This window comes from Pongo pygmaeus, chromosome 22 (assembly GCF_028885625.2).
Source record: "Pongo pygmaeus isolate AG05252 chromosome 22, NHGRI_mPonPyg2-v2.0_pri, whole genome shotgun sequence".
Taxonomy (NCBI): domain Eukaryota; kingdom Metazoa; phylum Chordata; class Mammalia; order Primates; family Hominidae; genus Pongo; species Pongo pygmaeus.
The window spans coordinates 56519786-56541748 of record NC_072395.2 but is presented as its reverse complement, the minus strand read 5'-3'; the positions used below and the strand labels follow the sequence as shown (position 1 = coordinate 56541748).

Here is a 21963-nt window from a genome sequence, read left to right as displayed (position 1 = left end):
CTATGTGGTTCCTGTTTCTCGAAGTTACTGTTGGTTTATCCCTGCCCAGCATCTTCCCCAGGTGTCACCAGTTGGATGTCATCAGTGAGAGTACGGCTTGTGGAAGTTTCTGGATTCTTTGTGCAGTTGACTTCAGAAGCAGCTGTGAGCTCTGCAGGAAAACCAGCTTACCTTTGTGGGCAAATCAGGGTGATGGTATCGTCCCACCTCTCTGTGGAGTAGCTGTGTGGCTGCATCTGCAGGTTGGAGCCACCCACAAGCTCCTGTTTTCCAAAGAATTCGTCTGGAATAGTCACAGTGCAGATTGCATTTTTCGAAGATGCTTCTAGAAGTGTTTCCACAAAATGTCTTAAGACAATAGCAGCCTTTTAGAACTAAGTGTGGAGAGGAACCTGTGAAGCTTATACCACACTTTGTTCACTAGTTGCTTTGTTTGTCTCTCTCCCATTTCCTGTAAACTGCTGGAGAGCGTGGAGTCCAGGACAGAGAAAATGCTCAGTAAATGTTACATGATGAGTGAGAGCAAATCCTCACTTTCTGGGTGTGGTTCTCCCTTGTTTGTTATTAAAAGTTCTACAGAGTGTTACTGTGCATTTTGGTGGCCCGATCACCTAATGGTGATCACATAAGTATTGGCTGAAAAGAAATCTTCAAACATGATGGGGTTTCTAAACAGTTTCCAGTCAAAGCTTTAGTAATTCTAGATAGGAAAGTTATCATTAGGGATCTTGTAAGATAATTTTAAGACATTGCATTACAATTAATTGTCGTAATGAAGGAAGTATGTTTTCAAGACAAACTCTATCTAGATAATGTTCAAATTCCTAAGTTTAGAGTCCTCATCATTTCCAGATATTAACAAAAGTCAATATCTGGAAGTCATTTGGGGCCTGTGAACTAATGTGTATTATTTCCAGGTGGTACAGCTTTCAGCTACAATGTACTTACCAGCCACTGAATTGGTCTCTGTTGAGTTATAAATTGGTAGATGGTGCTGTGAACATCAGCTCTTCTGAAAGGCATTTTTGGGTTTTACCCTGTCTAGTTTGGTCATTCTGTGTACATTTAAAAAAAACTGGTATAACTAAGTAATTTGCTTATTTGGCCTTTTCAATAAGGAAAAGGCAAATAACCAAATACACAAATAGGCAAAAGAAAAAATCAGGCAATTTATGGAATAAAACACGCAGCAGCTTCATAAACATGGGAAAGATTCTTGCTCTCCATAGTGATCAGGGGAAAGCAAATTATAACCCTAATAAGATGCCTTTTCGGTGCCTCTCATTGAAAAAAAATCACAGTCTGATGATTACAAGCTTCCGATTGGACATGAAGCCACAGTGAAGCTTACACCTGTCCATGTGCTGCTGGAGGGTACGTGGAGCCAGCTGGCCTGTATCTGTGGAGGCTGTGTCTGCACATGCCGAGGACAGAGTCCCCGTCTGCATGTGTACTCCAGAGAACGTTTTCCATAGGATACCAGGATGCTTGTACAGAAAATGTTATAGCAGTGGTGTTTGTAATAGCACAAACTAGGAAATTACCTGAATGTCTATAAGATGGAGAATAGATAAATAAATTGTGATTAGTTAAAAAGTTGGCATATATCAGTGGAAATAGGTTGGAGCTATAGAAATCAACATAAACGAATATCACCATGGCGTGGAAGATTGCCTGCAGTATGCTGCTGTTGATGTAGACGTGCAAAGAAAAAAGATTCCACGCCTAAAGTATTAGCAATGCGTGGTTAGTTTAAATATCAGACATAGCTGTGGTTACACCTCCCTGAAGCACGCCTTTGGGTAGTGTTCACCAAGGGAATTCAACTCTGGTTATAGGGTTTCTTTCTTAACCAGGGAGGTGGGTATTGTATTATTCTTTATATCTTTTTGTATGTCTTCGTTGTAACATAATAGATACAAATTAACATACAGATATTTGAGGATGACATGATATAGACCACAGGTTTTTAGGTTCTAACTTGACTGAGGAAAGAGGCATGGAATCTAAAGTCTATTAAGTCATTAGTTACTGTACTCTGTCTAATGAAAAACTGGTAGGCCTCTTAAGTTTCTGTCAAGAATAATTTGGTCTAAAAATGTAATATTGCTGTGCCAATTGCTTTCTCAAATTATATGCAGTCTTTTGTAAGAATTTTATTACTTATTGTACTGTAGAATTACTTTATGGTGCTAATTTGGCTACCTTAGATTTTGGTCAGTTTAGCATCACTGATTGGCTTGTTTCTGGGCAGTGAACTTCACAGATACTCCTTTTTCTTGCTTATTTTTATTGCTAGTTTGTTTTGAAGTACTGGGCGTGTTTATTCTGTTACTCGTAGGTTACAAGTTATATTTTCTTTTAAGATGAAGAATAAGGTGGTCAAGTTGTCACTTTTACCTTTAGTGACTCAGTTGTGTTGGCCTGTGGAGGAGTGCTTTCTTGCTTTTCACACCTTGTGCTTGTTCAGCCCTGAGACCTTGTATATTTAGGTAAAGAGAATTTGCTTTTTATCGAAGATGAGTTACTCGTGTTGCTTATGTAGCATTTTGAGTTCACCAGTACCTTTATTTTAGCCATATTTTCAGTCCTTTTAAATGTCAGATGTGTCTTAGATGATCAAGACTGCAGAGATTGGGAAGTTGCTCTTTTGGAGCCCATTAGCCCCATTTATAACAGGTTTTCTGCTGAGGTTTGTGGCAGGAAGCAGAATTTACCTACTTTTTTTTTTTTTTTTTTTTTTTTTTTTTTTGTCATTGGAAGAAAAAGCCTAACACTTAGTACGGTAGTTTGAGAAATAACGTTTTCTTTCTTCCTTTTTTTTTTTTGAGACCGAGTCTCACTTTATTGCCCAGGCTGTAGTACAGTGGTGCCATCTTGGCTCGCTGCAACCTCTGCCTCCCGGGTTCAATGATTCTCCTGCCTCAGCCTCCCGAGTAGCTGGGACTACAGGTGTGTGCCACCATGCCCAGCTAAGTTTTGTATTTTTAGTAGAGATGAGGTTTCACCATGTTGGCCAGGCTGGTCTCGAACTCCTGACCTCAAGTGACCCGCCCGCCTCAGCCTCCCAAAGTGCTGGGATTACAGGCATGAGCCACTGCATCTGGCCAAGAAATAACATTTAATATTTCAATACTAGAAGAGTAAAATGAATGGGCAGTCTCTTTAGACTTGATAACTGGAAACTTGATACACTATTTACAAATATTTTTGGTTAGAATAGAAGTGTTATATTAGACAAAACATTTGCGTAAGAAACAGTTTTTTGGGTTTATTTTCTGCTAACTCTTGTGTGACCTAGAAGTCTTTGGTCTTCTGTGAGATGTATCTTGGCAGTCACGTGAGGTCTCAGGTGGCGCCATGGTTGTTGTAAGTATGTATTTCATTTTAGCTTCTTAAGGATAACTGATTTTGACCAAATATGAAAATTTAAAGACATCTGCCAACTTGGGAGTTGTTTTTGCCACCTTAAATCTAAATGGCAGTCAGCAGAGAATTTCAACTGGCCATCTTTTCAGAAGGTTGCCCTATATTACAGTTATTACCAGATACTAGCTTTGCTTTTTAAGACATACAGAAGATTGGCTTATCTTATTTTCATGCTGTAAGGCAGAGGTCAGCAAACTTTTTCCGTAAAGTGTCAGACAGAAAATATTTTAGGCTCTTGGGGTCATATGATCTCTGTTGCAGTGACTCAGTTCTGCTGTTACTGCCTGTGTGAAAGCAGCCATGGGCAATATATTTAATTCTAAGGAATTCCAACTCTGTGTTTGTGATCTGAAGCAGGAACTTTTCTTGGAATACTGGATTCAACACCTCACTGAATTCTAGTTAAGGTGCTAAATTTTCCTCATGAACACTACATTTGAGTAGCCCTTAATAACTCATTAAATAGGTTACTAGTGAGTAGCTTTTGAATTCATGTAAAAATTGTCAGTGAAACTTGAAAGAACTTGCAGTGTGGCTTATTTTGTAGCCCGCTGGGAGGCTGAGGACCTTGTTTTGAGAACTGAGCACCCTGCTCTGGAGGGTGCTTGCATAGCTCTGTCTTTCCTGGCTCTAGAGCATTGCCAGGGACTTTGAAAGTGCCCATGGTCGGCCAGGGACGGTGGCTCAGGCCTGTAATCCCAGCACTTTGGGAGGCCGAGGCAGGTGGGTCACCTGAGGTCAGGAGTTTGAGACCAGCCTGGCCAACATGGTGAAACCCTGTCTCTACTAAAAAAAAACAAAAATTAGCCGGGTGTGGTGGCACACGCCTGTAGTCCTAGCTACTCAGGAGGCTGAGGCAGGAGAATTGCTGGAACCCGGGAGGCGGAGGTTGCAGGGAGCTGAGATTGCACCACTGCACTCCAGCCTGCCTGTCTCCCTCAGCGACAGAGCGAGACTCTGTCTCAAAACAAAAAAACAAACAAACAAAAAAACACACAAAAAAAGAAAGTGCCTGTGGTCACATGGGCGAGAAGGAAGACCTTAGCTTTTATATATTTTGATCTTTAATCACTGGGAGTTGATTCACTTTTCAGTAAATAAATTGAGTGCTTATTGCGTCCAGTCTTACTATACTAGTTTGTGAGATGATAAAGATAAGGCACGGAGCTTGCTTTTGACAAAGTTTAGTGGGGAAACCAGAGATTTTAATAGAGAACTACAATAGAAATTTTCTATGGCACGCATGTGTTACATGTACCATAGTATATTTAGTTAGTCCCTTTATAATGGACTTGGTCAGTATTACTGATTTTTCCTTTTGCCTTAGGCTCCAGTATGTGACCGGTTCCATCTTTATTTAAAATTTTGGGCTGGGCACAATGGCTTAGGCCTGTAATCCCAGCACTTTGGGAGGCCGACGTGGGAAAATTGCCTGAGGCCAAGAATTCAAGACCAGCCTTGGCAAGATGGCAAGACCTCATCTCTACAAAAAATTACAAATTAGCTGGGTGTGGTGGCACGTGCCTGTAGTCTCAGCTACTCAGGAGGCTGAGGCAGGAGAATTGCTTGAGCCCAGGAATTCTAGGTGGCAGTGAATAATGACTGTACCACTGCACTCCAGCCTGGGTGACAAAGTGAGACCCTAGCTCTAGGAAAAAAAGTAAAAAATTAAAGTTTTGCTTATTAGGGCATTTTTAATATTATTTTTTAAAATATTGAATTACAGTGTTAAAAAATATGGGCTACTGGGCATTTTGATACTCCCTTAAATTTACACCCAAAGCAAGTGGCTTACTCTCCTCATCCTAGCCGGCTGTGCTAGTTCAGTGTTTATTTGATAGCATGTGTACTGAAGGTGGCAGAAGGTAGGTTGTGGGGGCTCTGGACTCCGTTATCTTTTCCTGAAGGGAATTATGTGAGTCCTAGCTGGTCGTCAGCTTTGCCTGACTCATACCTGAGCTCTGGCTCCCTGGATGTGGTCTGCAGCAGAGCTGTGCCTCATTCCTCTGCCTTGCAGCTCTCCCGCTTTCTCTGCTTCACACTTGTGCCATTTTCAGGCCAGGACCTTGGAGGGTTTTCATGCACACTTTAGTGTTCCCTTGTTCTGAAACCCTCCTTTCTAGGGATCTTCTTCCCTTTCTTTCCACCCTGGTGACCCTGGACTCTGTGGTTTTCCTTCTCAAGCTGCTCATCCCCAGGTTTCTGATAGAGGGTCGCTGCCTGGTGCTATGTGGCCTTGTCTAAACCTCAATATATTTGCCTCTTTATAAAAAAAAAAATTGTCTCTCTCTCTTTTTTTTTTTTTTTTTTTTTTTTTGAGACAGGGTCCTGCTCTGTCACACAGGCCAGAGCGCAGTGGCTGGCACCGTCACAACCCTGCAGCCTTGACGTCCCTGGGCTCAAGTGATTCTCTTGCCTCAGCCTTCCGAGTAGCTGAGACTCTAGGCATGTGCCACCATGCCTGTCTAATGTTTTTTTTCTGTTGTTGTTTGTTTTTTAATGAAGAGATGGGATCTTGTTGTGTTGGCCAAGCTGGTTTTGAACTCCGGGCTCAAGCAATCTTCCCATGTTGGCCTCCCAAAGTTGCTGGGATTATAGGCATGAGCCACCCCACTTCTTTCAAGGGGGGCACTTCTCTTCAGTTTCTGCCTACCTTTGGCTGCTTTCCGTTCCCCTTAAATGGTTCCTATATTTTGTTCAGAATTTGTGATTCTTATTAGTGGAGGGTTAGTCCAATGCAAGTTACTCCGCCATTGCTGCAGCTATTTTTTTCTGGAATAAGTATTAAAGGCTGCGTGTGTGTGTGTATTTCACTAGCATCACAAGTTTTATTTTTGTATATTCATTCTTGTTCAGTTGCCCAATTTTCCTCATAATTTCTTTGACTTATTCTTATAGAGATGTACTTTTAATTTTCTAAATGTTTGGAGTTTTAAAACTTACTTAAAAAATGATTTTTAACTTAATTATGTGGTGGATCAGAGAATCAGCTTAATGTATTAAGTGCTATAAGAGGTGCCTTAAAAGCTACCATTATTGTGGACTGGTCAGCATTTTCTTGTAGTTTTATCAATTTGTGCCTTTATGTATTTTTGAGGCTATATTGTTAGGTACATACAAGTTTAAAATGCTACCCTTCTGATGAACTGAACTTTTCAGTATTAAATATTTAGCCTTGCTGGGCGTGGTGGCTCATGCCTGTAATCTCAGCACGTTGGGAGGCCGAGGTGGGCGGATCATGAGGTCAGGAGTTCGAGAGCCTGACCAACATGGTGAAACCCCATCTCTACTAAAAATACAACAATTAGCTGGGTGTGGTGGCGTGTGCCTGTAATCCCAGCTACTCAGGAGGCTGAGGCAGGAGAATCACTTGAACCCAGGAGGCGGAGGTTGCAGTGAGCCGAGATAGCGCCACTGCACTCTAGCCTGGGTGAGAGAGCAAGACTCTGTTTCACAAAAAAAAAAAAAAGAAAAAAGAATTAGCCTCTTAATTTTTAAAGATGCTTTCCCTTCTTTTCTTTCTTTTAAAATTATTATTATTTTTAGTTATTATTTTTGAGATAGGGTCTTGCTCTGTCACCCAGGCTGGAGTGTAGTAGCACTGTCACAGCTCACTGCAGCCTCAACCTCCTGGGCTCAAGTGATCCTCCCACCTCAGCTGCTCCAGTAGCTGGGACCACAGGGGTGTGCCATCATGCCCAGCTGTTTTTGTATTTTTTGCAGAGACGGGGTCTTGCCATGTTGCCCAGGCTGACCTCCAACTCCTGGGCTCAAGCTGCCCGCCCACCTCAGCCTCTGAAATTGTTGTGATTATAAGCGTGAGCCACTGCACTCAGTCTGTTTTCTTTTCTGTTAATGTAGCTACCTCAGCCTTTCTTCTTTTTTTTGAAAAATCTTTTCTCATTCTTTTACTTTCAACTTTCTGCAAACTTTTTTTTTTAGAGTCTCACTCTGTTGCCCAGGCTAGAATGCAGTGGTGCGATCTTGCTTCACTATAACCTCTGCCTCCTGTGTTCAAGAGATTCTCCTGCCTCAGCCTCTCTAGTAGTTGGGACTACAGGTGCACATCACCACATCTGGCTATTTTTTCATATTTTTAGCAGAGACAGGGTTTTGCCATGTTGGCCAGGGTGGTCTTGAACTCCTGGCCTCAAGCGATTTGCCCCACCCTGGCCTCCCAAAGTGCTGGGATTACAGGTGTGAGCCACCACTCCTGGCCCCTTTCTGGAAACTTTTGTTTCAGGTGTGTTTCTTTGAAACAGTCCATGGTTGCAGTTTGTTTTTCCTTTAATCTAACAATCTATAATCTATGCCTTTTAATAGGAGTATCCTGTTCATTAACATTTGTGATTAATGAAATAATTGGATTTATTTATTCTGTCATATTTTGTTTTTCTTTTTATTATGATTTTTCTGAGTTATCTTTCCCTCCCTACCTCTCTTTCTCCCTCGCTTCCTCCCTCCCTTCCTCCCTCCCTGTCTCCCTTCTTGCCTTCCTCCCACCATCTTTCTTCCTTCTCTCTCTCCCTTCTTCTTTCTCTTTTCGTTCCTTTTCTATTCTTTCTTTCAACAGGGTCTTACTCTGTTATCTTTCTTTCAAGGTCACTAAGATCTTTTCTGAGTTCATTTTATTCTTCTAGTGTCTTGAAAGTTTACCCTTGTTTCTTTCAGTGATAGCCCCTTTTTTAAAGCATGATTTGATGTATTTGGTATACTTGAAAGTAATTAATGTCTTTCTCACCTAAACAGTAGAGGCATCTTAGAATGCTCTAATACTTACATCCTGGATTACATGCATTCATGGACTGTATGTTAGCTCTGTTGAAAAGTTTCAAAAATCCCGTAGAGTAGACATTTTAATGACTGCTTTTACCCCCCATGTTTACTTCTGTACACTCACATCCCTTTACTTATTCCCTCCTTGTATCTCAGAACATTCTTCTGACATCATTTTCCTTTTTCTGAAGTCTGTCCTTCAAATTCTTTCAGTTCAGATCTGTTTAAAAATGTCTGAGATTTTCTTTGACAACATTTTTACTTTACCTCTTTTGTTGAAAATACTTTTGCTGGGTTCACAATTCTAACTTTATTGTTATTTTCTCTTTACACTTGGTAGATATAGAGAGCCCAGCTTTTGGTGTAATTACTCTTCTATAGGTAATATGTCCTCTCTGGCTGCTTTACAAAATTTGTCTTTAATTTTCTAAAGTTTGATTGTGATGTTTGTAGATTTGTATTATTTTTTATCTTTCTTGAGATTTTTTTGTGCCTCCTGAATCTGAGGGTTTGTATTTACTCATTTCTGGAAAATATTTTTGAAACATTTTTTTCCTTCATTCTTTCTGTTCTTTCTTTGTGGACCCTATTTGGAAGAATGTTGAACTTTTCCACCTTTGCCTCCTTGTACTTTTATCTTTCTTTAATCTGTTTTTCTTTCTTGCTGTAGTTTCTTAAGCTGTCTTTTCTGTTTAGTATTTCTCCTTTTCCATGTGTCTAATTACCCTTGAGTTTTACATTTTAATTATTGTTTTCATTTTTGTAAATTCTGTTGTTATTTTTAAATTGGCTGGTCATTCATAATAGTAATCCTAGCTTCTTGATTATGTTTTTAATTTCTTTTAAAATTATCTTCTCCCATTAAACATACCAGTTTTCTATTCTGCAGTTGATACTTCTAGTATCTGAAAAATTTTTGGTTCTAGCCCTGTTATTGGTTCTTTGTGCTGGCCGTTGCTTACCTGGTCTTCTTTTTTTCATGCGTCATATTATGATTTTTGTTACGAACTCCCATTTGCTAGTATGTATTTGTGGGAATTCTTTGAAGACCAGGTTGAGGATCCTTTCCTTTAATGTCCAGGAAGCTGGGGGAGCGTCTATCCCAGGTCTGTTTTATATTAAAATTACTGGCTTGGGGATTTTTCAGGCCTGCCAAAAATGTGAATTCATGCTAAGCTTGAAAGTTTCCTCTCTTCTGGTTTCTGCAGGGCCTGTGAACTGAATGTCCGTGTCTCTCTGAGGCTTTTCCCTTGGTCCCTCTGCATGAAGCCACTGTAACTGAAGCTCTAGTCTTTTGGAATTGTAGCATCTTTTGCACTTTCCTCTGAGATTTTGTGCTCTTACTTTGTTCCTGATTAGAGATGTTTTCCTTTCATTTCTTGCAAACTCATTCATTATTTCAAAGGCTTTGCAAAAAATATTTGTCTAGCCTTTTTATTGCTCTGCAGTGTAAAGTGTTTGGGTTCTTTATATTTTGCAGTATTTGCAGAAACCAAAGTCCTGTAGTTTCTGACTTTCATCAGACTCTGCATTGCCAGCCATGGTTCCGTCCCGAAACAGCTTGTAAAGTCCTATCCTATTCAGTAAACTGCTCTGTTGGTTGTGAGGGATGGTTGGGTTGTAGTATTCTTCATTCCTTGTACTGTGATTATGTAGTCCTGTGGCCTGACCTGGCTACCTGGATGTCATGCGTAATGTTCATTGAATGAAAATATGTCATTGGGTTTTAGATGGCTGAATTGAACTTTGAGAGTACAGTGCTCTTACAAATTGAGGGTAACCTGTATGTTAATGCAGGATTGGTAATAAAAGAAATGAATCAATAAATATGGTTTGTGAGGTTTCCCGTGGGACCCTCTCTGCATTGGAGACTCTTGATTATGTGAGCCTATGAAAGGCGGTATTATGTGATATCATTGCTGAAGTTGCCCATTTTCCTGTGGCCTCACATAGACAGATATTATTAATTCACATACGTTACATTACAGTTCTCATTATCCACATTGTAGAATTGGACATCTAAAATGTGAGGGAAGCTCTAAATACGTTAAGTTCCTCTTAACTAGTAGGTATGTTTAGGGTGAAATGTAGTGTGGATGGAGCGTTCCAACACCTTTTTCTTTTACATTTCAGGCTAATGCTGATGTCCCTGTACAATGTAAGCATCAATTTGAAAGGCCTGAAATACATCAGCGAGAGTCCAGGATTCATCCCTTTGCTGTGGTGGCTTTTGAGTGGTAAGCGGGGGGTGATCTGTACAGCCGCTTGTACGGGTTCTGCAGTAGTCCTCCCTTATCCACGGGGCACATGCTCCAAGTTTCCTAGCAGATGCCTGAAACTAGAGATAGCACCAAATCCTCTCTATATACTATATTTTTAAACATTCATACATCTGTATGTAAAGTTTAATTTATAATTAGGCATAGAGGTTGTCAACAACTAATAATAAAATAGAACAATTATAATAATAAGCCAGCACCGCTACTCTTGTGCTTTAGGGCCATGATTAAGTAAAATAAGGGTTACTTGAACACCAGTGCTGTGGTACTACAGCAGTTGACCTGATGACCTAGATAGCTACTGAGTGACCTAAAGGGCGCATAGCGTATGCTGGACAAAGGGATGATTCATGTCCCTGATGGGATGGAGTGGGATGGCAGCATGAGATTTCATCCTGCTACGCAGAATGGTGTGCAATTTAAAACTTAAGAATTGTTTATTTCTGGATTTTTCCATTTGATGTTTCCAGACCGTGGTTGACTGTGGCTAACTGAAACTGTGGAAAGTGAAACTGTGGATAAGAGGGGACTACTGTATACCTGTGCTTCTGTAGCTGAAGGAAATTTTAAAGTATTAGAAAGTAGGATTGATTATAAGATGTTATTTCTTTAAAAAAAAGTCAAATTTTAGAAAATTTCTTGGTATCTTAAGTTTACTCTAGTTCTGTTTCTGAAGTATTGCTTTCAATTTGGTTATGATTTACTGGTGTCCTTACAACACAAAGAAAAATTGTCTCTTATAAAACAGCTGGTAAACAGCATCAGCCTATCCCATTCTCTATTTAACAGCACAGTACTCTATGTGGGTATGTGGTTCTATCAGATAAAAGAGAAGACTCATTGTTAAATAATTTGGGTAAAAAGAAATTGGAAAGACACTGCAGCTCTGAAGAGAAGTACACATGTATAGTATGTGTGTGTTTTAAAATTTCTTTAAAAAGTTATCTTTACTGCATCCTTTCCTCTTCACCCTTAACTACCAATCTAACCTAAAGTTCTGTCCCAATTTCATCATAATATTTAACACTATGTGTTGTTTAATGAGTTATACATTTCACCCATGTATAAAAATAATTTTCTTTATTTTTTTATAATTCAAATTAACCTCTATTTTTTTAGTGTCAGTTCCATTTGGTGGTGAATGCTTTTTTAAAAAATAGCTTTATTGATGTATAATCGACATGTAATAAGTTGCATATATTTAAAGTGAACAATTGATAAGTGTTGATATAAATGTCCACCTGTAAAATTATTATCACAGTCAAGGTAATGTGCAAACCCACCACCTCCAAAGGCACTTTGTGCCCCTTTGTGGTCCCTCCTTCCTGCTCCTCTCCCTGCTTTCCAGAGAGTGACTTGCCTCTTTTCTGTGCTGTAGTTAGTTTTCATTTTCTTTGATTTTATATAAGTGGAATCATAGTTTGTATTCTTTTTTGCCGTGCTTCTTTCACTTAGCATAATTATTTTGAGATCCACCCATGTTGATTTTGAGACCCATCCATGTCTATCCGTGTGTCTGTTAATAGTTCATTACTTTTTATTGCTAAATAATATTCCACGTTGTGGATATGCCACAATTGTGTATTCATTGAGCTAGTGATGGACATTTGGGTTGTCTCCAGCTTTTGGCTACTATACATAAAGCTGCTGGGAGCATTCTTGTACAAGTCTTTGCATGGACATATGCTTTTGTTTCTCTTGGGTAAATACCTAGAAGTGGGATCGCTGAGACATGTGGTAGGTGCATGTTAGTTTTTATGAAACTGCCACCCTGTTTTCCAAAGTGCTTGTACCATCTTACATTCCCAGCAGCATTGTATTAGTGTATGGTCATTCTCTTTAATTTTAGACATTCCAATAGGGTTACCATGATACTTCACTGTGGTTTTAATTTGTATTTTTGTTAATGACTAATGATGTTGAGTATCTTTTCATGTTTTGCCATTCGTGTAACTTCTTTGATGATATCTGTTCATATGTTTTCCTTATTTTAAAAAAATTGGATAGATTCTTACAAATATTGAGAGTTCTTCATGTATTCGGTTTGCGTGCTTTGACAAATGTGTTGGAAAAATATTTTTTCCCAGCTTGTGGCTTGTCTTTCATTCTCTTAAGAGCATCTTCTGAAGAGCAGAAGACCTATCTTAATTGTGATAAAGTTTATAATTCTTTTTCTTCGAAGAAGCATGCTTTTGTTGTAGAAATTTTTGCCTAAATCAGTGTCACAAAGGTTTTCTAATGTGTTTTCTCGTTGTTTTATAGTTTTGCATTTCACATTTAGGTATATGATTTGTTTTGAATTGGTATCTGTTTGTGGTGAGTTTTTTTTGTTGTTGTTTTTATTTTTATTTTTTGCTTTGTTTTTTGCATAAGACTTTCTATCTAGTTGATCCAGTACCATTTGTTTTGAAGACTTTGTTCTCCAGGGAATTGCCTTTGCACCTTGTTGACAGTAAGTTGACAATACATGTGAAGGTCATTTTGGATTCTGTTCTGTTCCATTCATCTATTTTTGGATCATTATGCCAATACCATGCTTTATAATAAATCTTGATAGCTTTGTAATAAATCTTAAAGTCAGGTAGTATAAGTCCTCCAACTTTGTTCTCTTTCAAGGTTGTTTTGGCTATTTTTAAGCCCTTTGCCTTTCCATATGAATTTAAAAATCAGCTCGTCACTTGCTACCAAAAAGAATCCTGTTGGAATTTTTATTGGGATTGTGTTGAATCAATAGTTCATTTTGGGGGGAATTGACACTTTAGCAATATTGAGACTTACAATCCATGAACACAAGTACATGTCTTCATTTATTTAGATATTGTGGAGACACAAGGGTCTCTCCTGTTTCTTCATGAGTTAAGAGCAGAGGAACTGACCTTTGTTTCTGGCTAGCTTTTCAAGGATGTGTGTATAGCAGACATCCTTAGAGGACAGAGATACTGTCTCCTTCCAGAGCAAAAAGGGTAGGTTTGTTTACACCTATGTAGTAATGTTTCCCTCTAGGGCAAAGTTCAGCCAGAGCTTGGGGTTCCTCTCCTGTGACACAGCCCACACAGCATGTATGTGGCCTTGTGGAATTGGGTCTTAAACTGGCATAAATGCTGCTGCTGTGGCAATGGCTGTTGCTATAACAAGTTCTTGGTCTCAGACTCAAGAGTTTGTGTCTTCTGCCAGTGTCTGTAAGACTCTAGCATGCTAGCTTGTTAGCTTGCAAGCTTGCAAGTAGGGTTAAAGCCCTAGACCTTCCACAGTTTGAGGGCAGGTCCAGGGGGCTATGCTTGTACTCCATTGATAACACTTACCCACCAGGGTTGGATACTTGACCAGACAGCTTTTTTCCTCTCATGAATCACAGAATCAGAGGTGGTTCCTAGACTTGACCTATAAGGTAACTATCCAGGCTGGTTGTTATGGGCCATGAGCAAGCAGACAGTGTCAATCTGTGGGAGAGGATGCTGGTGGTGCCAGGGAGAGAATAATTAAATAAGAATACCTAATACTTCTTGAGTACCAGTCATGGCTTTAAGTGTATTACGTTTGTTACATTTATGTCTGTCAGTACCCTGTAAGGTAAATACTGTTTCTGTATCATAGATGAAGAAACTGAGGCACATGGAAGTGAGTAAGGTGCCAGGGTTATATAGTTATGGGGTGGTGGAGCTGATTTGAGACCCCGACTGCCTGGCTCCAGACCCTGTTTCCCAACAATGCTACAGGACTGCTGCTCAGCAGGACATGCCTCGGGTGGAAGCCTTAGTGTTGGATGACTTCTTATTTATTTATTTATTTATTTATTTATTTTTGAGATGGAGTTTCGCTCTTGTTGCCCAGGCTGGAGTGCAGTGATGCAGTCTCGGTTCACTACAACTTCCACCTCCTGGGTTCAAGTGATTCTCCTGCCTCAGCCTCCCAAGCAGCTGGAATTACAGGTGCCTGCCACTACACCTGGCTAATTTTTGTAATTTTAGTTGAGACAAAGTTTCACCATGTTGGCCAGGCTGGTCTCAAACTCCTGACCTCAGGTGATCCACCCGCCTCAGCCTCTCAGAGTGCTGGGATTACAGGCGTGAGCCGCCGTGCCGGGCCGGTACTGGATGACTTCTCACGTTTAGTTGACATTAGGTCTGGCTTTGCTTGGCTTCTGAGTCAGTTGCCCTGAAACAATATGCCAGCCTCTACTTAGGCTAATTTGCAGCCAGTAATCCTACTTTCTCATAAAAATAGGAGTTTAGGCTAAATGTTCTCTATGGCCCTTTTAGCTCTGGTCCTCCGGAAGTTTCCGGGGGTGAGTGAAAATTGTTGAGTTTCATCTTAATTTATGCAGTTCTGTCAGTAGCAAGCAACCCAAGTTCCCGCCACTCATCAGAGATTGTGTTCTTTGACTCAGGTGGACTTTTCCTGCTTAAGCTTTGGCTTATGGATAATATGAGGTGCTTGTTAAGTTGTGTTAATGCAATTTTTTTTGCTTCTGGGACATCATCCCAGGCTTTCCTTTTTTTTTTTTTTTGAGACAGAATTTCGCTTTTGTTGTCCAGGTTGGAGTGCAATGGTGTGATCTCTGCTCACCACAGCCTCCGCCTCCCGGGTTCAAGCGATTCTCCTGCCTCAGACTCCTGAGTAGCTGGGATTACAGGCATGCACCACCACGCCCGGCTAATTTTGTATTTTTAATAGAGATGCAGTTTCTCCATGTTGGTCAGGTTGGTCTCGAACTCCCAGACCTCAGGTGATCTGCCTGCCTCAGCCTCCCAAAGTGCTGGGATTATAGGCGTGAGCTACCGCGCCTGGCCATCCCAGGCTTTCTTATCCATGAAAATAATTACTGGTTATTTCAACACAGTGAGCACAGCCCAACCCCTCATAAATTCATTGCAAGGTCATCTTACTTTAGAATGTTTAGAATCATTTGTTCTAAAGTCAAACAAAACAAGATCTGTTTAAGCCTAGGATGTTTGACTCCTGAGTTATGTATGGGATTACTTTAAATCTTAAATTATAGAATTTCACATGTGTTTTAGAAGGTGAATACATAGTTTACTATAGAATAGGAAAATAGGAACAAAAATAGTTCTTGGTGCTTGGTGGTGGTGCTGGTGGTAGTGGGACTGTTTTCAGAATCTAGAATCATAACTGCTTAGGACTAAGAGATAATTTGAAAACTGGCTTCTTCTATTCCTTTGGTTTTAGGTAGGTCTAGTTTATGAAAATATACTGGACAGATAAGAATCTCTTCTAATTTTTAAAAGATAGAGGAAAAGGAGAATTGTTTGAACCCAGGAGGCGGAGGTTGCAGTGAGCCAAGATCGTGCCACTGCACTTCAGCCTGGGCAACAAGAGTGAAACTTCATTTAAAAAAAAAATAAGACTGAGGAAAAAAAAGATCTCATTATCCCTTTCAGTAACCAGTTCCTACTTTTATCAATTTCTGTTAAGAAATTTGATATATTTTAATAAGAACACGAGCTTTGGACTCATTCAACCCAGATTTGAATTGCAGCTTTCCTGCTTGTGAACTTACCTAACCTTTTAGAATCCTGCTTTTCTGATCTATAAAATGAGAATTTCTACCTCAAGGATCTTCATGTATATTAAAATGCAATAGTGTTTAGGCCAACACCTAATGTAGCAGGTGTTAAATGGGTTCTAGTTTTCCTCTTTTATTTCTAATCTAAATATCTCATGCTTTAGGGATAAAAGACTTGAAATGAAAAAAAAAATCTCATGCTGCAGTGAAAACTCATTTTCTTTTGTTTGCTTGCTCTAAAGGTGGCAGGTTACTTTCAAGTATCTAGACTTCTTTGATTCAGAGTACGACACCAGTTGCTATTAACCATCCCTGACTAAATCATCTTATTTCCTTTAACGTTTGCTAGATTTCATTTGTCTTCCCTTTGTTCAACTACATGGCTGGCTTTTTCCCAGGCTTTGTCCACATTCTTCTCATTCCTCTTAAGCCACAGAACTGGCATAGAACTCGAGCAAATAGCCGACGAGGACAGAGTGTATTGAGATGGTGGCCACATGTTATGTAACTGTTAATGCAGACTAGTATTGTGATCACAGGAAACTGCATTTCCTACCATATTTTCAATGCTAAAAGGGCAGATAGGCGGTTATTCCCATCTTACATCTATTTGGCTTGTCTGAGTAACACAAAGCATTGATCAGGTTCTACCAGATTTGTGCCTTCAGCCCAGACCTCTGTTCCGAGCTCTAGCCTCATAGATTGAACTGTCTACTTGGACATCTAATAAACGTTCACATTCAATATGTTCAGACTAAAACCCTAATCTTCCCTCACACCAAATTCTAATCTCTATTGATTACAATTCTATTTTTCTAGTGTCTCAGACTTTTAAAAAACCTTCGAGTGATTCTTGACTCCTTTTAATCTCTTAAGCCCTCATTCAATCTGTTAGGAAATCCTGATTGCTCTACTTTCAAAATATCTCCAGAATCTGATCACCAGCTAGCACTCCCACCTAGGTTTGTTTGTTTTTTTTTTGAGACAGAGTCTTGGTCGGTCACCCAGGCTGGAGTGCAGTGGTGCAATCTTGGCTCATTGCAACCCTCTGCCTCCTGGGTTCAAGCGATTCTCCTGTCTCAGCCTCCCAGTAGCTGGGATTACAGGTGCCCATCACCATGCCCGGCTAATTTTCCCACCCGGTTTTGAGCCACCATCACCTTGGGTTGAGAGCTTCCTATAGGTCTCCCTATGTTCCATCCTTCCAGGCCATGGATTGGGAGCTAGGGGTATGATGGAAAAATCCCTGACCACCTCTCCTTACTGAACAGTCAGAATGCTGAGACACAAAAAAACATTTTACTTACTTATTTCATACAGTGTCTTGCAATGTCGCCTAGGCTGGACTGCAGTGGAGTGATGCTAGCTTAATGTACATCGAATTCCTGGGCTCATGGGATCCTCCTGCTCCAGCCTCCTGAGTAGCTAGGACTACAGGCATGCACCACCATACTTGGCTAGTTTTTACAACATTTTTTTGTAGAGATGAAGTTTCACTGTGTTGCCCAGGCTGGTCTTGAACTCCTGGTCTCAAGTGATCTTCCTGCCTTGGCTTCCGAAAGTGCTGGGATTACAGGTGTGAGCCACTGTTCCTGGCCACTAAATAACTAACTAACTAACTAAATAAATAAATAAATAAAATTATACCTAGAGCATGAAAGTCAAGTGAAAGTGGCAGGACAGAGAGGTTAACAGAGAACTTAGCTTCTTGCTTTGAGGGTATTTTTCAAACTTTTCCTTTAGTTTTCAGGGCTCCCAGGGTGTGGGGGATAGGAGACAAAGCCCCGGTCCCACCTCAGGTGAGCAGCCTGAGAGGAAACTCCCAAGGGTCTTTCCCAGCAGTGTCGGGGTAAACTGAAGATACTCGCTTAATCTGGAAGTTTTTTAAGGAAAATTGTTTTGACCTTTGGCATTGAGTGTAGTGGGGGGAAAATCTCTTCTGAGAATTAGTAGGCTGGTTTTCATGCAGGTTTGAAGCTTTTATTCAAGCCACCTAGGTGGTCTCTAAGAGAGTTAATTTTTATATCAACTTGATTGGACCATGAGATGCCCAGACATTTGGCCAAACATTAACTCTGGGTCTGTCTATGAGGATGTTTCTGGATAAGATTAACATTTGAACCAGGAGACTGAGTAAAGCAGATTGCCTTCAGGCAGGTGAGTGGCTCTCATCTAGTCAGTTGGAGCCCCAACAGAATAAAAAGGCTGAATAAAAGGGATCTCTGCCTTGACTGTTGGAGCTGGGATGTGGGCCTTTTCCTGCCTTTGAACTCAAACTGAAACACCAGCTCTTGGGTCTCGAGCCTGCTGGCACTACACATTGGCTGTCCAGTCTCCAGTGCATGGACTGCAGATATTGGGACTCCCTCATCTCCCTCAGCAGGCCTTCATCTCCCTCAGCAGGTCCTCATCTCCCTCAGCAGGCCCTTCATCTCCCTCAGCAGGCCCTTCATCTCCCTCAGCAGGTCTTCATCTCCCTCAGCAGGCCCTTCATCTCCCTCAGCAGGCCCTTCATCTCCCTCAGCAGGTCCTCATCTCCCTCAGCAGGTCCTCATCTCCCTCAGCAGGCCCTTCATCTCCCTCAGCAGGCCTTCATCTCCCTCAGCAGGTCCTCATCTCCCTCAGCAGGTCCTCATCTCCCTCAGCAGGCCCTTCATCTCCCTCAGCAGGCCTTCATCTCCCTCAGCAGGTCCTCATCTCCCTCAGCAGGTCCTCATCTCCCTCAGCAGGCCCTTCATCTCCCTCAGCAGGCCTTCATCTCCCTCAGCAGGCCCTTCATCTCCCTCAGCAGGCCCTTCATCTCCCTCAGCAGGCCCTTCATCTCCCTCAGCAGGTCCTCATCTCCCTCAGCAGGCCCTTCATCTCCCTCAGCAGGCCCTTCATCTCCCTCAGCAGGTCCTCATCTCCCTCAGCAGGCCTTCATCTCCCTCAGCAGGTCCTCATCTCCCTCAGCACGTCCTCATCTCCCTCAGCAGGCCCTTCATCTCCCTCAGCAGGCCTTCATCTCCCTCAGCAGGTCCTCATCTCCCTCAGCAGGCCCTTCATCTCCCTCAGCAGGCCCTTCATCTCCCTCAGCAGGTCCTCATCTCCCTCAATAGGTCCTCATCTCCCTCAGCAGGTCATCATCTCCCTCAGCAGGTCATCATCTCCCTCAGCAGGCCCTTCATCTCCCTCAGCAGGCCCTTCATCTCCCTCAGCAGGTCTTCATCTCCCTCAGCAGGCCCTTCATCTCCCTCAGCAGGCCTTCATCTCCCTCAGCAGGTCCTCATCTCCCTCAGCAGGCCCTTCATCTCCCTCAGCAGGCCCTTCATCTCCCTCAGCACGTCCTCATCTCCCTCAGCAGGTCCTCATCTCCCTCAGCAGGCCCTTCATCTCCCTCAGCAGGCCTTCATCTCCCTCAGCAGGCCCTTCATCTCCCTCAGCAGGCCCTTCATCTCCCTCAGCAGGCCCTTCATCTCCCTCAGCAGGCCCTTCATCTCCCTCAGAAGGTCCTCATCTCCCTCAGCAGGTCCTCATCTCCCTCAGCAGGCCTTTCATCTCCCTCAGCAGGCCCTTCATCTCCCTCAGCAGGTCTTCATCTCCCTCAGCAGGTCCTCATCTCCCTCAGCAGGTCCTCATCTCCCTCAGCAGGCCCTTCATCTCTCTCAGCAGGCCCTTCATCTCCCTCAGCAGGCCCTTCATCTCCCTCAGCAGGCCCTTCATCTCCCTCAGCAGGCCTTCATCTCCCTCAGCAGGCCCTTCATCTCCCTCAGCAGGCCCTTCATCTCCCTCAGCAGGTCTTCATCTCCCTCAGCAGGTCTTCATCTCCCTCAGCAGGCCTTCATCTCCCTCAGCAGGCCCTTCATCTCCCTCAGCAGGCCCTTCATCTCCCTCAGCAGGCCTTTCATCTCCCTCAGCAGGCCTTCATCTCCTGCAGCAGGTCTTCATCTCCCTCAGCTGGCCCTCATCTCCCTCAGCAGGCCCTCATCTCCCTCAGCAGGCCCTCATCTCCTGCAGCAGGCCCTTCATCCCCCTCAGCAGGCCCTCATCCCCCACAGCAGGTCTTCATCTCCCTCAGCGGCCCTCATCTCCCGCAACAGGCCCTCATCTCCCGCAGCAGGTCTTCATCCCCCTCAACAGGTCTTCATCCCCCTCAGCTGGCCCTCATTGCCCACAACAGGCCCTCATCTCCCACAGCAGGCCCTCATCTCCCACAGCAGGCCCTCATCCCCCACAGCAGACCCTCATCTCCCACAGCAGGCCCTCATCCCCCACAGCAGGCCCTCATCCCCCACAGCAGGGCCCCTCAGCAGGCCCTCATCTTCTGCAGCACAGGCCCTTCTGACCACTGGCCAAGGTGAGACTTGGCAGTGCCAGCTATATGGCTGTGGCCACAGCGGTGATTTTAGTGGTGAGTTTGTGCTCTGAGCTGGGCCAGAGTCTTTCTCCAGGAGTTTTCTGGCTTCAGCTGCTGAAGGACAGTGTTTTTTCGCCTTTCTTGGGCCATGGAACTATTGGATGTGACTCTAGAGCTGCCTGTGGCCGTGTTCCTGGCCACCTGGAGAAAATTTATCTGTGTTCTCAGTTGCTGAAGCCAAGACATAAATGCTGACCTGAGATGCAGAGGAACCCTATGGCTTGCAGTCAGCTTTATCCCTGTCCAGGTGGGCTGTATAGCTTTTCCTCAGATTTTGAGTTATCCCAGCATCTTTCATAAGTGACTCCTTTTATCCTTCTTTCTTTTCTTTTTTTGAGACAGAGTATCACTCTGTTACCCAGGCTGGAGTTCAGTGGCGTGATCTCGGCTCACTGAAAGCTCCACCTCCCGGGTTCACACCATTCTTCTGCCTCAGCCTCCAGAGTAGCTGGGACTACAGGCACCTGCTACCACACCCGGCTAATTTTTCATATTTTTAGTAGAGACGGGGTTTCACTGTGTTAGCCAGGATGGTCTTGATCTCCTGACCTCATGATCCGCCCGCCTCGGCCTCCCAAAGTGCTGGGATTACAGGCGTGAACCACTGCACCCGGCTGCCTTTTACCTTTCTTAAACTAATTTAAGCATCATCTTCCTTCCCGTGAGGGCAGTGTGCCCACTCCTCCAACTTTGATTCCACATCTTTTCCATGGCACCAGTTGCCTTCTGATATGGCATCTGATTCCCTTCAGTGTCTGGAATTTGGCTATATCACGTAACACAGAGAAAGGCCAGAGGGTTTAGTAAGTAGTGAATATTCAGTGATGTGTCTTCATAATTCTTTTCAACCCAAATATGTGGCATTGTCAGAGTACTGTATATGTTATGATTCTAGTAAGCAGCTTCTTTATTACATGAGCTATGGATGGCCATTTGATAGAAAAGCAAAATATTTAATATAAGATCTTCACCAATAAAAAATTTTACATGTAAATGTTTTATTATGTTGGTCAAGTGTTTCTCTTAATATTTTTGTATTAGCCCAGTGTTTAGCCTTTTAGTCTAAACACTGGGCTAATACCGTGAGCTAATACAAAATGTGGTTTTTATCTTTTAAAAAATTTCTCAAACATTATTGACTTGAAACTTGTCCTTCAGAAGGTCCAATAGAACAAAGGTGTCAGCCTTTCCACAAGAGAGTGCTGGGACTGTTTTCTTTGATTAATCAATGCTTACATGATAACTTTAATAAGAAACATAATTTAAATGTTTGATTTTTCACTGTTGATATAATTGAGTGGTCAAATGGCCACTTTGTACGTCAAAGGATGTCAAAAAATTTGGCCTGCATATGTCCAGTCTGACAAGCTGAGCGCAATAGAAACTTTAGTGTAGTCTGTCAGGATGCAATTAACTCATAGGCACATTGAGAAAGGGGAGTGAGTTTACATGAAGATGAATTTGGTGTGTGACATGGTCAGTCTGACATAGTAAAAAGAAATCCAAATGGAAATAAATGTCCAAGAAATAGTTGGAGACAAGAAGCTTAGAGTTCACAA

General features: G+C 42.3%; 1 protein-coding gene across 3 annotated transcripts in view; it reads left to right on the top strand.

The window, feature by feature from the left end:
• Positions 1-21963, top strand: part of HSF2BP (heat shock transcription factor 2 binding protein) — a 127514-nt gene that overhangs the window by 56009 nt on the left and 49542 nt on the right. For all 3 annotated transcript variants that reach the window (XM_054468924.2, XM_054468923.2, XM_054468925.2), the window contains exon 8: positions 10339-10442. In XM_054468924.2, coding sequence (XP_054324899.1) covers positions 10339-10442 — 104 coding nt within the window. The remainder of the gene's footprint in view (positions 1-10338; positions 10443-21963) is intronic.